The sequence below is a fragment of the Carassius gibelio genome, chromosome B5 (genome assembly GCF_023724105.1).
Source record: "Carassius gibelio isolate Cgi1373 ecotype wild population from Czech Republic chromosome B5, carGib1.2-hapl.c, whole genome shotgun sequence".
NCBI classification, from domain to species: domain Eukaryota; kingdom Metazoa; phylum Chordata; class Actinopteri; order Cypriniformes; family Cyprinidae; genus Carassius; species Carassius gibelio.
The window spans coordinates 37,479,553-37,496,417 of record NC_068400.1 but is presented as its reverse complement, the minus strand read 5'-3'; the positions used below and the strand labels follow the sequence as shown (position 1 = coordinate 37,496,417).

At 37.3% G+C, this 16,865-nt stretch overlaps 1 protein-coding gene across 2 annotated transcripts; it reads left to right on the top strand.

Moving 5' to 3' along the window:
• Positions 1-459: 459 nt before the first annotated feature.
• Positions 460-16,386, top strand: abhd17b (abhydrolase domain containing 17B, depalmitoylase). 2 transcript variants are annotated; one of them, XM_052555589.1, is made up of 4 exons: positions 460-796; positions 2,415-2,882; positions 14,503-14,682; positions 15,542-16,386. In XM_052555589.1, exons 2-4 carry the CDS (start codon positions 2,416-2,418, stop codon positions 15,759-15,761), a joined length of 867 nt encoding a protein of 288 aa, XP_052411549.1. In that variant the 5' UTR covers positions 460-796; position 2,415; the 3' UTR covers positions 15,762-16,386. The 2 variants fall into 2 exon arrangements, with proteins under 2 accessions (XP_052411549.1, XP_052411548.1); XM_052555588.1 differs by having other exon boundaries at positions 2,410-2,882.
• The last annotated feature ends 479 nt before the right edge of the window (positions 16,387-16,865 follow it).

The window sequence follows — 16,865 nt, the reverse complement described above, 5'->3', positions numbered from 1 at the left end:
AGCCTCATGTATTCCAGTTATTAACAGAGAAACGTTCAATCCCGATTGTCCAAGTCTCATCCTAGTTATTATAACCTCTTCTTCTCTATTTCTTCCACTAACACTTCTTTTAGTATTTACCTCTTTTTCTGACCGCGTGGCATCTCACGTTAAAGTGGTTATTGACGCAATGCGAAAATAGCAGAAATAAATAACGTTAGCAATTGGCTAATGCTTTTTAACTTCAAACGAAAGATTAATAATTTCAGAAAACACAGCTAACGTTAAAAATGAGCTCTAGTATTTAATTATTGGTAGCTCAACAAATGTATAATTATCTATGTTTACAATCAACGACGGTAAAATCATTAATCACACCGTCCGTGTGCAGCCGCAGCGAGGACGCATGTGATTGGTCGAGCATATCTATCCTTTAATCTGATTGGTCATTAGAGCTTTCATCGTTGACGTTCATATCCGGCATTCCTCAAGAAAATCAGAAGAAAGCCAGCTTTGGGCACGCGTTGGTGTGAGATGAGATCACCAGCACCGGACGGATTAGATTACAAATTCTGGTCCATTAAATAACGTCACGATTATATTTATACCGCCAGTCTTTGATCTCGTTGGATCATGAAACATTGACCACATGTTGACAAATCGGACGGACCAGAGGCTGCTTTTCTGGGACTCTTGATCTGGCTAAGTGGACTGAGTGATCGGTTAAAGTGAATCTCATATTTGAATCATTTAACAGTGACTTCACCAGATCAAAGCGTTTCTGCCTTCACCAACGTCTTCATCATCTACGTTACAGGTAGAGTAAGGTTTTAATTAGCTGACCAAGCTAATCAAATAGCTCGCTTTTCAGCCTTTTCAATTAAGCCGTTACACTCCTTAGATAATAGAATTAAAATGTTAACTGAGCTTTTTTCAGTTAGCAAACACTTTTTATTCAATTGAGGTTATTGTCGTTCTCTGATACCTTAATAACTATGTTGATGATGCTGTCGAATACTTATATGTTCTATTATAATATACCAGTCTATAATATTAATTTTAATATCTATGTATTTATGCGGACCAAGTGTTTGTTTAATACTTAAGTGAAAAAGAATGTTTTAAAAAAGTGATTGAAATAACCATTTTTTTATTCCCACCCATTAAGATCTTTAATATAAAAAATTAATATAAAAAATATTAACCTTAGCCAATCATTTTGGATGTCGTGTGTTATGTAATATTGTAAGGATGCTTTTTAGCATTTGCTTTCCCTTCATTGTGATGAAGTCCAAAACACCCAAACAACAAGATGGTTTCCTGCTTAATAAACTGAGGGTGGGGATTTGATTATCATGGGTCAGATCTGGGTCATATACACATTGTTATTTTCACTCTGCTAGTTGAAAAAAAAATATGAAACGGTTATTTTGGTAAAACACTAATGTGATTTCACCTACTTGGAGCTCATATTAAGGTGAAGCAGTTTTCAGACTTTGTTTTTTGAGGATATTTGGAAGCAGCAATGTGGATCACTGAAATGTTTTCCAGATTTGTGAAACACTGGATATTTCTATGTCTTCTTCTCAGAAACCAAAACATGAGGGTTATTTCAGCTGCTATGACTCAGAGATAAAGTGATCTGATCAATGATAGCACACGTCAAGACCTATCCTAAGGGTGAAGTCTGAGAGTCATTATTAATGACATCAATTTAGATAGAAATTGGATGCGCTGCAGACCTGGAGTGAATATTGAACATTTTTGTTAATGAAATCGGTTTAATTTCACCCTAGATGCTGTTTCGATTTGTATTTTTTTTGTCCTAACAGTTATTGAGGATTTAAACAATTCAAGGACATACTTAACCATTGTATTAGACTACAAGATGTTACTGTCTAGTTCAGTGGAGAATAACTAATAGGTCTAATCTTTAAGTAAACTATTATACTCTTCTTTGAGTACATATTGTTTGCATATATGGTGTGTGTGCTTATTGAGATGATAAAGATGATATGTGTAATTTAGTTAAGTTTAAGTTCTTTCTCCTATCTCCTCTGACTATGCAGATTACACTCTTGATGCTTCACCTTTAAAAACTGAGTTTTTAATGGAAATTAATTTTCATTTACTCCTTTGTCATCAATCTGTATGATACTCATAATTCTGTGGAACACGTTTTATGTTTTAGTTGTTATTCCAAACACTGAGAATCAAAACAACATAGGATTACATTTACATGAATTGTATGAACAAAAAACCCTGACATCTTTTAAAATATCAAATTGTGTGTTCCTTATAAAAAAGTCATACAGGTTTGAAATGTAACTGGCAGGATTAAAATATTTGAACTGTCCCTTTAAGACACATCTGTATTGTACTTTGTGTTTCCACCCTACTCATTTTCCAATCTGCTGTGTTCTTCTCAAGTGAAGGATGAATCACCTGTCTTTGAGTGAGCTATGTTGCCTTTTCTGCTGTCCGCCGTGCCCGAGCAGAATAGCTTCCAAGCTGGCCTTCCTTCCGCCGGAGCCCACGTACACCCTGATGTGCGATGAAAGCGGCAGCCACTGGACCCTCCATCTTTCCGAGCGTGCGGATTGGCAGTACTCTGCCCGGGAGAAGGACGCCATCGAGTGCTTCATGACCCGGACATCTAGAGGGAACCGAATCGCTTGTATGTTTGTGCGATGTTCTCCAAATGCTCGCTACACCTTGTTGTTTTCCCACGGTAACGCTGTAGACTTGGGTCAGATGAGTAGCTTCTACATCGGCCTTGGCTCCCGCATCAACTGTAACGTGTTCTCCTACGACTACTCGGGTTACGGGGCAAGCTCAGGGAAGCCTTCGGAGAAGAATTTGTATGCTGATGTGGACGCTGCATGGCACGCACTACGAACAAGGTGAGTTAGTGCATGACATTTGCCTTGTCTAAACTAACATTGGCCTCTGTCCAAACTTCCTAAGAGTGACTGTTCAGTATTTAGAATTTTAGATTTTTTCTAATTTAATATATTTCAATGTTTTTTTTTTCTGCTGACATTTCAGTATCATATGATCCTTAAGAAATTCTAATATGCCTAGTGCTCAAGAAACTTGTTTAAAACACTTTTTTATCTTTTTATCTAAATCATGACACTTTTTTTCCCCAGATTTTTTCAGGATGACTAGAAAATTTAAAAGAATACCAGTTATTTGAAGTTAATTATTTTTTTTGTTAGATAAATGTTTCACTCATGATCAGTTTATTGCATCCTTACTGAGTAACTCTGTATGTTTAGCTCTTATCGTTTTTATATTTTTAACTCTATGCCTTTTTGCTGCTAGACAGCTGTGTGCTTAAGGTAACCAAGACACTGTGTTAAGTTAAATATAGTTCAGCTTTTAAAAACTTTGTGTTCTGTTCTGTTGTGTACCGTCTAGCTGTGTTTGAACTAGGGATGTCAAATCTCGATTATTTCCATGATCGATCGTCGTTTAAATTAACGATCAATTAATCGATTAATCGTTAACCATAATACTGCAAAATGCGTCTATTGCAGGCACGCAGTCAGCGGTATGACAGGATGTGCAAAAGCCACACACACACACACAAAACGCTTTCTCACTTGAATTAAAGAGGTTTTAGTCTGAATAAAATGCTAGTAGCAGGATTATAAAATGAATAGATGCGATTATGATCATTTGATAAAATGAAGAGAGCGCGCCATACTTTTGAGGTCATTTTACTTTGTTGACAGTTTCCAATCCCGCACGGAGAACGCTGAACGCGCCTCTTTAAATGGTTTTGTGGTGCTCGTTGTTGTATTTTAAAGCACAATTGCAATGTTTTCAACTGACATTATTGTATAAAATTATCCGAAATGTGGAGCGCGTGTGACTGCGCTGCACATTAAGTGAACTACATCGGCGCTGCTGCACCAAAACACAGTTGCTCACATTAATTTGATCCTGCTGGATTCTGTCCTAGAAAATGTCAGATTTTTAAAAATCCGGCATACAGCGCATTAGATCGTGACAGTGCATGCGTGCAGACGAGGATGAGCGAGCGCGGCTTTGGCTAGATTTATTTGGAGGTTATTGCTCATGTCTCATTCGGCACAAATCGAAATGTTTCCATATTCGCAATGTATTTGAATGTTAAACTATTATTTATAATGTAAACTAGGCTTGTACTTAACACGCATTCGCATATAGACGGAAAAGATGATCCTCTTAATATGAGCAAAAACGTCCTTGGCATAACAGCAGAGTGGACCGGTATACTACGGTCTATTTAAACTGACCAGTGTAACCTTTTAATGTTTAGTTGACATTTTATTTTGATAATGAACAGACTGCGATGTAAGTTTGAATAGCTAGAATATACGTGTGCAGCAGGCTCCGGGGCGATCGAAACAGCTGAGACATTAAAAAATATATATATTTTCCGCAAAAGTGTTTACTTTCATTTGTGCACACTCACAATAAAAACAGAAGATTTGTGCTCTTGTAAAATAAAGCAAACAAACAGAATGCGTTGTCATCCTTTTTTTTTTTTTGTGAACTTATGGAGCGCCCACACTTCTGTTTTAAATCCGTTAATCTTAATTATTTAAGTCGGATATATTTCGCATAGCCTATTTAAAAAAAAAAAAAAACATGAAAACAAATTGTTATTTTTATGTTGGGCCTATTACTTAGTAGGCTATAAATTTTCCTTAAAGCATCCCATTTTGTCCCAGGGCTTAGAACCTGTGCCCTAGTCAGGTCCATGCAGAAACTTGTGAACGATGCTCGGCGTCACCGTTTAGTGACAGCAGTGAATGCTCCAGGAATGTGTCGGTCACAGCGCCTATTAATCGCTGTTTTGAATCCAGCAATTATTTATTTAGAAATGATAAGATCTGATTATGACAAGTGTGGTATAAAAGCTTTGTTTATTAGAGGAATAATAGGTTAACTGGAAAATGTTAGATCGCGACCATGCTTTTGGACCCCATAGTCTTCATTTACGCGGCTTTGTTCTGGTTTGCCGGTTGGTCACGAATTTCCACAAATTCAGTATATTTAGGCATCGTTTCTTTTCCTAAATCTTCATAGTCTAACCCTCTAATTTCCCAGGTTTATTTTATTATCTTTCGCTTTTAATAACTGTTTTCGCATCTCTTACTGTGGTAAACATGGGAAGGGAAATTAAAGATTTCATGAATTAAGAATTCGTTCGATTTATTAATTTGTTCCCTTATTTCACTTAAATCATGGGTTATTTAGGGAACAAAATTAATGAAACATGGACAATTGCCACATTAATAATTCGTAGGAATGAATTAACAAGTTGTAGGAATGAATAGACTACCTGTCCTGTCACTGTGTCCCGCAGCCCTGCAAAGCGCACGATATAAAACAGTTATCTGATGAAATGATTAGTAACTACATTTCTATTGCATTTAATGTTGAAGAACTTTTATGTTGTTTCTATTTTAATGTACTTTAAAGTTTAAATCACATTAAAAGCTTAATTTGTACATTGTGAATGAATGATGATGCTTTTATATATCGTCACCGTCACTCACAGCCGCTCGCACGTGTTGAGTGCGCATGAGCCGCACGCAGCCCAACATTGAATCGGTTAACCGACCATCGATAGCCTTAATCGATTGCATCTCTTATCGACAATTAATCGATCATCGATTAATCGTTGACATCCCTAGTTTGAACACAAGAACGTGCTTCTTAGGGGTTAGTTCTCACAGAACACACTTTTATATTCCACTATGTTTTTAAGTTGTTTGTCCATGTAAAGCTGCACTTCATGGACATCCATGGCTGCGCCACGTCTCGTTAACTTTTAAAAACGCTTCTCGAGATCCTGTGTTCCTTTCCTTACTCTGGTCTGGATCTTATTAAGCGCAAGAAAATGTTTTGCGTACATTACACTTTGTCAAGTGAACCTAAAACTATCTGAAATCTACGGCAAATCACCAACTAGTCGGTTTCGGAAATATATCGTTTTTCACATCCTTTATACCCACCCATCCATTTTTTTCTATGGATCTGTGAAATAGATTAGTATGCTTCTGGTCTAGTCAGTGTTTTGGTTTGGTTTTCAGGCCAAGCCTCAAATATTTTTGTGTGGTCTCTGGTATCTGATGTGTCTTTGTCCTCGTGGATCCCAAGGGCTTGGGGGATGTATTTAATATGGCCTCTACCTCTTAGGCCCCACCCCCCATCCAAATGTCCTGTGCATCTTTTAAATGCTTACAATAAAAATTGTGCCTCTCAGAAAGTCAAGAGTCATGATTTGATTCAGACTGCGGTTGTTTAGATTTCTGTAGTGTGCAGCAAAGGAAAGTTTCATTTCCTCATAGACACACATGTTTTTTTTTTCCCCAGTGTCAGCTGGGTATTTGACTCTGTGGACATACAGAGCCTATCTCAAGGCCATTCACTTTATCATGTGCTCCAAATTCTTATCGGTCTTTCTATGTATGCGTGCGTCTTTTGTGGTTGCTGGTCATGAGAACTTAGTTCCGTTAATCCTGTGCAATTCGATGTAGCAGCTTCCTCATTCATGCAAGAGAGAGAGAAAAACCTACAAAGAAGCTTTGTGCTGTAACCGCATTAATGTTTTGGGTACGTTTGTGAATCAGCCACGTGCCTGTTCTGCTGTTGAACCCGTATATGTGTGCTTTCATGCATGTGGTGTCGGAAAGCACAGCTGATGCTCTTGAACACAGTCCATGCTGTTTGACAAGTCATATCCCAGGGGGTTGGGTTGTACCTCATGAAGCAGTCCCACGCTGTTCTTCTGGTCACTTTTAATGTTCCCACGCATTGCCATATCAAGCTGGATCATCCCACTCAAGCACATGATTCAGATTAACATGTAGATAATCCAGTCTGACTGCCACTCAGAAGAATTTAACTTTTACTGTTTTCACTTCTAATCATTTGTGTGCTTCCGTATATGTTTGTGTAAGGTGTTCAGTGTGTTTTGAGAGAGGAGTAGGAGTAAGTAGGCCAGTCCGTTCAAATCTTCTGTGTCTCCTGCTGGGATTTTCTTCTTCTTTTTTTTTTTTTTTTTTTTTATTCATAGAAACCGATTTTTTTTTGTCCTTTTCAAGAAAAAGCTTGATAGTCCGCCATTGTATTCTTTCCCCACCTTTTTTGGAGGATAATTGGCATTTTAATCTCATTCTGTCAGAGATGGGCAGCATGCCTGCTTTTTTTGTGTTAAAGAGGTCTTATGATGTGATTTTAAGTTTTCCTTTCTCTTGGAGTGTTACAAGCTGTTCTGTTAGTTCCATAAACTTGCAAACCCAAAGTGATATTCTTTATAAAAGTTAAGACTCGTCCACGCCCTCCTAAAACTCCTTCTTTAAACACGCCCCCACATGTCTACATCATGATGTGGGAAGATTTGCAGAACGCTGGCCAAATTTTCACGCAAAGAAAGAAGGCATAACTTTAACTCTCGCTGTAGTTTGTTGCTGTCATGTCGTGGAGACGCTGTGTGTTTCGCAGATATCGAAACTATTTTGCTTGGTCTTCCAAAAGAGGGCACAACTAGAAATCAGTGGTAAAGTTGTATTTACAACACTGTTCCAGAACAGTTCATCCCAAATATTCAAATATGTGCAGCGCATTTTACAGAGCACTGTTTCCTGAACCTGGAAGAGAAGCCTAAAATGCCATCTACACACAAAGGCTTGTTCTATAATGTGAGGCAGTTCCAACTTTGCAAGGATGGTCTGGCACTTCTGACTCAAGTACGTTTTCATATTAAAATAATTTGCCACTGACGATTCAAACTCAAGTTTTGAGCAGTTTAGAGTATCGCTTGCTGTTTGTCATTTCTCTGATCATAACATGATATATGTTGAGCACGATATGCAACGTGTTAAAAGATATTATAATGACTTATGTCCCCACTGGACAAATGCCAAGTTTGTAATTGGTTTTATTGGTTTTGTGTCATCGCGCCGAGACACAGCATTACAGTATGGTAAGGGGCGTAACATTTCCTTTCCATGCTCAAGACATTCGGCCAATCACAAGGCACTGGACAGCTGGCGGGCATATAGGAGAAACAATAATGTACAGTATGTGGAAAGGTGTTTTTTTTAATATATATATTAAAATGCATAAACGCATTGCATTACAGCAAATACAACAATTTTCTTTTAAGCAATGTCTTATGACCCAATGTCATTATGCTCAATTAGAGGATTGCAGGATCTTGAGAATCCAAATTAGGGAGAAAAAAAAATCTATGAAATAACTTAACAACCAAATATGATAACATGTCTCCAAACCTCTTAAGTGATGCTCAGCAGTGGTGTAATAGGATTTTTTTTTTTTACAAAAAAATGCTGCAGTATAGCATTTTTACAGGCAGACATTTCAGTTAGATTTGTGTGAGGGCATTGGGTTTTCATCTGCTCTTCAGGTTTTGGTGGATTAAATGTCACTATAAGAGCACACATAAAGAGCACCTGCCTTTAGATGTCTGTTGAATACATTTGACTTGGAAATTCTCCATCTGATCTCAAGAGATGAGAGTGCTTATCAGACCATGAAGAGTGACAAAATCAGCTTTTTTGCTCTTCCCTTTGTTGAGCTGCCAGTGATGAATGATTTGCAGTCACAAAAAGCAGCTCTTACGTCGAGTAGAATGATCACAGTTTTGATTGTCCCATGTCCGTTTACTTCAAGACCTGATCCTGTGACTATTTTATGATGGTGTACAGCTAACTGTATGTTTATTCTGCTACTTTATAAATAAATTAACATTAAATATTAATTTGACTTTTATGTGAGAAGAAACTCCTATACCTTACAACAGGTGTGACCAAATCCTGCAGATCTACCTTACTGCAAAGTTTAGCTCCAACCCTGATCAAACACACCTCAGCCAGCTATTGCGATCTTCAGGAGGACTTAATAATTACACACAGGTGTGTTGGAGCAGGGCTGGAACTGAACTCTTCCTGTAGGTAGATCTTGGAACCGGATTGGGCATCCATCCCTACTGTACACAATGATCAGTTACAACTTCGAGGGCATTATGTAAAAAATATTTGACTGAGACTTCGTGAATATTGTTTTTATTAGTATTATTTTAATTGAATCTTTCATTTTTGCTCCTTGACCTGGTTAATACATTTTAGCAAAGCATTCTGGCTGATGAAGATAAACCAACAAGTATAAGTGTTCAGTTAGCATAGTATTTCATTCCAACATGTTTTAAAGGTCAAAACACAGATCTTTTCTTTCATATTGTGATGTACATTTACATGTATTTGATTATTGAATAAGAAAAAAAATATCAGATGGCATGTTATGGTTGGCCCAGAAGTGTTCAGCACAACAAAATCTCCACAACACAATAAAATTGGCTGAACACAATGGAATCAAGTCACAACACCATGGAATTAGCTCAATGCAATGGAATCAAATTTAGCAAAAAACAATGCAGTTAGTCCTATGCGTTATTTTTGTGGCGATTTCATTGTGTTGTGCACCACTGGGCCACTGTAGGATGTGGTTCTATCCATCAGTTGTTAAATGGATTGTGTGGGCATTGCACGCAAGCTTGGAGCAAATTGTAGAAGAGCTAAATGATTGGATATTTCCGGAATACTTCTCCAGAAAGAAGTCTGTCATTTCACTGGAAGATGAGGTATATGACATTTTAATTTAAAGATTATGAAGTAAAAAAAAAATCTCATTAAACTTTTGTGAATAAATCTAAAACGTGCATTTTCAAAATGGATAGGATCCATTTTTATTTCATGCCAAATTCATAGAGGAACCAAAAAGGACTAATAATCTTTTGGCATTAATTTAATATGGTACTAGAAGATGATCTGACTCTAAATAAGTAAAACCAATTAAATATTCAAAACTATTACATTTTTTGAGAAATGACTCAATTGGCTGATAACCAACATGGTACCAATACATTGTAAACGCATAGTGATTTCCCAGTTCCCAAGCTTCATGCTTTTGGCGGTACTCAGTCAGAGCAGTTCCTGCTGCAGGGAAAATGCCATGTCAAACCACATTTATCAAGATCAGGATGGTTTGTACTGTGTTATGTTAATGTAGCACAACCACACCTTTCTGTCTGCTCAGCCAGGTGAGTCAATGTCAAACATGTTGTGGGGCTGACGCACAGACAAACACGCACTGATCTGTTAAGCAATTACAAGAAAAACAAATGGCACTGGGAACTCCATTGCAATGCTTTGGTGCTCCCTGAATGGCTTGACTTGGGCCAGGTTCATATCTAATGAGTTGGTCCAGATATGACCATCTGTTATCGCAGCTAGCCATTGCAGTAAGCTAGTTTGTGTGCATTTCTATATAGGTATTTGCAACCAGACTTGGTAGTATATGTAAACGTCTACAAAACAGATCCATCTGGTTTTGTCTTCAAAATGGCAGTGTCGTGTATTATCTTCCACATCCAAAAGTCCGGTTGAAGGAAGAAGTAAAGGAAATGACTTTTGTCTTCCTCCTCCAAAAACGATGACTTGGATATCCTAAAGGAAAGGCCACGAAAGCCAGCAGTAGCAGCTGTATTGAATGAGACCCCTGTCCCCCCCCTTCCTCCTGAAGTGACAATGACTATTTTGCTTGTGAGTATTTTTGGGCTGAGAGCAGCTCATTCAAGAAGCCTGCGAGAATTCGCTGTCATTCTTTCATGGAGCTCTGAGAGGTGAGGGGGAGGTGCCAGCAGCCAGTTCTCCAAGTCAAATATTGATTGGTTGCCTAGCAACTGATTCCCAGTGAGCCCTGTAAGGACAGGCCCCATTGCAGCCATTGCAACATTGTCTACCCAGGAAGTGAAAAATGACTTCCCGATGGTGTCACGCAGCAGGTTTTGTATCACTTTAGATTGCTGTCAGCCAGCTGCGTTATTAACGTGTTAAGAGATAATGTACATGCAGCCGGTTGTTCATACAGAGTAAACCCCTACAGGGTGATCAGGACCCCGACGCGAAGCAGAAAACAACTGGCTGGATGTACATTATCTTGCTTATTACACGGCTACTTGACACATTAGTAAATAATTAGACGCAAAATGTTGATATGATTTGAACACAAAGCTTCCGTGAAGACAGCAGTTGCAAACAAGTGGCAAGTTCAAACTAGACGGACATTTAAGGGAAATGGTGCATTACACAACATTTCACCTCAAAATAATTAAGACTGTAAAATAGGGGAGCACGATATATATCGGCCGATGATTAATGCGCATCTCGTCAGTAAAGCCGTTATCTAATCAGCTGTAAATTCCATCAGGTGCGTGATTTCACATAGAGCAGCTGTTACTACACACATCCGTTGTTTACTGACAAGCTGCGCAAATCCTCATTCATTATCAGCTTGGATTTGCGCAGTTTGTCAGTTAACAACAGCTCTGTGTAGTAACAGCTGCTCTATGTGAAATCACGCACCTGATGAAATTTACCGCTGATTAGATAATGGCTTTACTGACGAGATGCACATTAATCATCGGCCGATATATATCGTGCTCCCCTGCAATAAAAATGTTTAAGACAAAAATGTTTTAAAACCTTACCAGTTTGTTAGTTCTCTTATAATACATTACAGCATACAGAAGTCATAGCTAAATGTCGGCAGTGGCGTTTGTATGAAACGAGAGCGAGTCCGCGATACCAGGATGACATAATTAAACAATTGTGCACCATTTTGAATCAAGTTTTAATATTTTATTAGCTAAACAAACGCAAAGCTTCCAAGAAATAAATAGTTCAAGCAAGAGTAAAGCGCCAACTGCTGTTTCCCGGATGAGCCTGTGTTAATATCTTTTGTTATCCAGGGATAACATACCTTGGAATGTTGCAACTGACCAATCAGAATCAAGTATTCCACAGAGCCATGTAATAAAGGTGATTTGCTACATGTTACCTTATTATCAGCACTGTAGTCATTTTATGATTTGTTGCCATGGGGATAAATAGTGTTGATTTGATTCCCTTATCTTTATAACCTACGTGCTGAAGTTGCAGCATGAAATGAAATTAAAATAAGTTGTGATGGAAGAAACTATTCATTCTGTCTTTGAGGCCCTACTAACCCTTTCTAACACTGACTGAATAAAAAGTAATTCCACAGACCATCAGAGTTCTGCTGAGTCTGAAAGCATGTCCTTTTTGTTCCCTGAAGATGTACTTTTAAAGGAAAAGTTAGGACTTTTCCAATTTGGTCATTACAGACTCAACAGTTTGTGATTACCATGCCTGACATGCCCTGAAAAGAAAGAATAATTAAAAAAACAATACTATTATAAAAGTATCTTCTGAAGTCATACAGTAGATTTGTGTGAGGAACAGTCCAAATTAAAAGGAGTGTGAGTACACTTGTAGTAAATGTACCAAACTAAAAAGGTTAATTATTTAGTTTTGCTTTACTTAGCATTTATGCAATCATTTTTTACACCAAATCTAAAGATGCAAAACAGAAAGCATAAGGCAAAGTGAAACTGGTTCAGAGCAATCGCACCAGAGTTCATTAATCAAACCAAACCTGCCAACTGTAAATGCATCCTAGGCATTTTTCACTGATGGTCCAACTTTCCCAAAGCTCATGTCTAACCCGTGTGCAAAATTCCAGAGCAGATTGAATTTTGGTCTTTTCCTCACACGATTTGTTTTATGGCTTCAGAAGGCTTAAAAATAATGCTATAGAACTTTAATTTATTTTTATTTTATTTAAACTTGATTTATTTAAGGTGGATCACTATTGACTGCCAATGCCAAGAGCGGTTCTGAAAAATTTCTTCTCTCACATGACCTCATGGAGAAATGTAGAATCATGTGATTTTATTTTTTCCCACCCTGAGGACAAAATTGATGACTGTATTGGTCTCAAAGGCTCACTGTATGTGGATGAACTGTAATTTATAATGTTTCTTGTGAGGGCCGCTTGTACTCCGAAGTAAATATTTATATTGGTTTTGGTCACACAGTTCCAATTTTCAGTTTAAACTTCAAGCATGTTCTGTGTGACCTTCTGTTTACCACCAAAGACAGCAGTCAAGTGTGCGCTTGCTAGAGAACTGAAAGCAATATTCTTAGTGCACTACAGTATTGTTTAATTGCACAGCGTGCAGTATTTCATGTTTGTATAATGGGTTGCTATAGGATTATCAGTATATGTCCTACTTTTAGTGCAGTCAGCTGAATAAGTGATCATGTGCTTGAAATAAGGCATAGAATGCGTACACAGCGCCCCCTGGGATAACCAGCGTTCTGTTTGATAGTCACATTGTCATTTGCTGATTTAAGAACAAATGTTCCTGCTAATATCACTGTACAAGAGAAATGAAACTGAGAAACTTGGTTTCTTGCATCTTACTGGATTCCTTGAAAGCATCTGCGCTTATTGCTTTTTAATACAGACAGTAATCAGGTCATCACTGTTATGTGGTGAACTGAAATACTTCTGATGTCATTAAGTTCACTGTTCTTTAGTTACTGCTCGCCATAATATGAAATGAAAGCATTATAATTTGATGTATAAAAAAATCTATTCATTTGTTTTTCAATTTTTATTTACATTTTCTTCATGTACAGATTTATATGTGTGTGTGTGCTCTTGTTTTTGTGACATATCAGGACACAACTATAATGACATGGGTATGACACATGTATTACAAGGAGAGGGTGACTTATGAGGACATAACCCATGTCCCCATTTTTCAAAATGCTTATAAATCAAACAGAATGAGTTTTTCTGCGAAAGTAAAAATGCACAAAGTTTCCTGTGAGGGTTAGGTGTAGGGTTGGTATAGGGCCATAGAATATACATTTTGTACAGTATAAAAACCAGTACACCTAAGGGATGTCCCCATTTTCACAAAAACAAACGTGTGTGTGATATATATATATATATATATATATATATATATATATATATATATATATATATATATATATATATATAAATGATTCACTTGTAGCATAATTTGTGTAAACAATATTAGACATCGTGGGAATTTGTTTATTTTTTTTTATACAGAAAATCAACTAGAATTTTTCTTTTCTCTGTATGGTCTAAAAATACGTAAAAAAAAAAATATATATATTTTTTCATTTTTTCTTCAATTCGAACTTCCCCTTTAAGCAATCACTTGATGAAATGCAATGAAATAGAGACTGCGAACAGCTTGAATCGCAGGAAAGGTTTGATTAATGACTCTCCGTTCTAGTATAAGCTCTTAAATTCTGGCTCACGCCTATGCTTTTTTTTTATTTTATTTTTTTAATATAAACTCAATACCACTTAAGTTGGGCATGTCAAATAAGGTTACGTAATGTATAAGAACAGTGTTTCAAAAGATTGTCTTTCACGTTAACCACCAAACACCAAGTCCACTTCCCAGTTTGTCTGGTTCTGAAAGTCGGTTAAACCACCTGTGCCTTTGATTCCTGATAATTGTGTTCTGCTCGCAGCATCATCAGAGAGTGTATGTGTGTATGAACTCATCATTTGAATGTGGTGTTCTAGGTACGGGATCAGGCCAGAGAACGTGATCATTTATGGCCAGAGCATTGGTACGGTCCCTTCGGTGGATCTGGCCTCTCGATACGAGAGCGCTGCCGTCATCCTCCACTCCCCTCTGACCTCAGGCATGCGGGTGGCTTTTCCTGACACCAAGAAGACTTACTGCTTCGACGCATTCCCCAAGTGAGCCTCTCTGTTTTTAATTTAGACCTGCCTGCTTTTCCTTTTTTCTCATGTTTACCACAGTCACATATTTCCCTAATTTGTGTATTACCTCATACCAACTAGACACACACTGTTTGTTTACACTTGTTTTGCTTTGAGCAGCCATGTTGTGAAGAAGGCGCCTGGTTGGTTCATCTGTTTTCTGCCCCATTGTTGTTATCGTTTGCCCTCTAGTGACAAAAATATTCCATTGATTTATTTAATACATACACTCATCATTAAATATATACTTTAATGCAGCAATATACATATAAAAATGATAAAATGAAATGTAACAGACTTTTATATTACATTTTTAAAAATTATTTAAATAAGTTTTACAGTATTATTATTTTACTGTATTTTCAGTCTAAAACAATTGGTAAGCATAACATGAAAAACCTCAAATGTGAGGTTGTTTTATTTGTTTTATTATAGTTTTTCAGACTGCTGTAAATCTACAGTGCATTATAAAAAGAAGATATGTGCAATTAGTACTTTGAAATAATTATATAAGAAAATATTTTTACCAGTGTGTATTGACCAGCCATTAAGTCAGGAGCAAATTTCATATAGATAATTGTCTTTTAAAAAGACAACCAATGTGCATTTTTAAGTTGTTGTTGTTGTTTTAGTTTGTCTTCAACGGAAAAAAGTGATAAAGCTGAAGAAAAATACTCGATATCCAAAAAAGCACTTTCATACCTCCAAAATCCCCCCCCCCCCAAAAAAAAATGTTACTTTGTATTAAGTAGAAATTACTTTACAAATCACCTAATGATTTAAACAACATTGTACTAAAGAACACTCTTTTCATGTGTTTTTGTATTTCCCTCAGCATTGATAAAATCTCTAAAGTCACCTCTCCGGTGCTGGTGATCCATGGTACGGAGGACGAGGTGATTGATTTCTCCCATGGACTGGCCCTGTACGAGCGCTGCCAGCGGCCCGTGGAGCCTCTGTGGGTGGAGGGTGCGGGACACAATGACGTAGAGCTGTATGGACAGTACCTGGAGCGCTTGAAACAGTTTGTGGCTCACGAACTTGTAAACTTGTAGATGGACCTCAAGATCAGGACTCCCCATACTTGATGAAGATGCCCCTGGTGCCCAGCAGGCGACTGTGAACTTGATAACGGTTTTCTCACCTGTGCTTTTTTTTTATTTTTTATTTTTGTTGCACTTCTTCTCAGATAATAGGAGATGTGCCTTTACTGCCTGTCTTAAGGGTGTGTTTGTGTAACTGTACTTCTACCGGTGTGAGCGGATGTTTCGGTGACCTGACTCTGTGTCTTGATACTATGTACTAAAGAAAAAAGCCCATTCCAGAATCCAGGTTTTGTTTTGCTATATGCATGTAATCATGTACACAATGGAGTACTGTACACATGCAACATTCTGACACAAATAATTAATTGCCATACAGGTGATGCCAAATAATATATTACACTCTGATACGTTACTTTGTATGTACATGTTTCTAAAACATACCTGCAGTGTGTATAATTTATAAGCAATTTCAGTATGTTTTTTTTTTTTTTCGTTCTCCATGTACTCGCACTTGCCTGTATTTTGCTCTTAAGTGTATTCTCTGTTCTAGACCTTTACAACAATGCTGGACAAAATGACAGTAAATATCTGTTTTAACTCTCAAATAAACAAATAAATAGACTTTTCAAATAAAGAGACACGTTTGTGGCTTACAGTAGCCCAAAGCAAACACACACCTGCTCAAACAGCATTAGTGATCTACTTTTGCACCTTTTTTTTTTTTTTTAATGGAAATAATCCGTCAGACCTCTTGGTTACACACACACACACACTGAACTTACCACTTAATTCTGTTTGGAGTCATTGCTTTGACTTTTATTCAAATGTAATTCATACCATCTTGTGTCTCAGATGAAATGCACACAACTTTTGTAGTTGTTGATTTGCGCCATGATAAGGCTGTTACTTTGGACACTGCTTCTGAATTTAGGCAGTGACATTTAGTTTCTCTTTAGAGAAGCACTGGACATGGTGATAAAAGTTTGGAAGGATGTGATTTAGTGTATGTACATGGAAACTGAACAATGCTCTAAAGTAGACCTTAGTACTTCTCAAATGTAAATAAGGACTGTCACCCTATTCCACTTTGTAAATGACCTTTTTTTTTTTTTT

Bases quoted from the DNA above. Each gene is read 5' to 3' on its own strand.
- abhd17b (XM_052555589.1), top strand. From the start codon at position 2,416: ATGAATCACCTGTCTTTGAGTGAGCTATGTTGCCTTTTCTGCTGTCCG. The intron at 2,883-14,502 runs GTGAGTTAGTGC...GTGGTGTTCTAG, and splicing joins TGGCACGCACTACGAACAAG to GTACGGGATCAGGCCAGAGA. The intron at 14,683-15,541 runs GTGAGCCTCTCT...TATTTCCCTCAG, and splicing joins TGCTTCGACGCATTCCCCAA to CATTGATAAAATCTCTAAAG.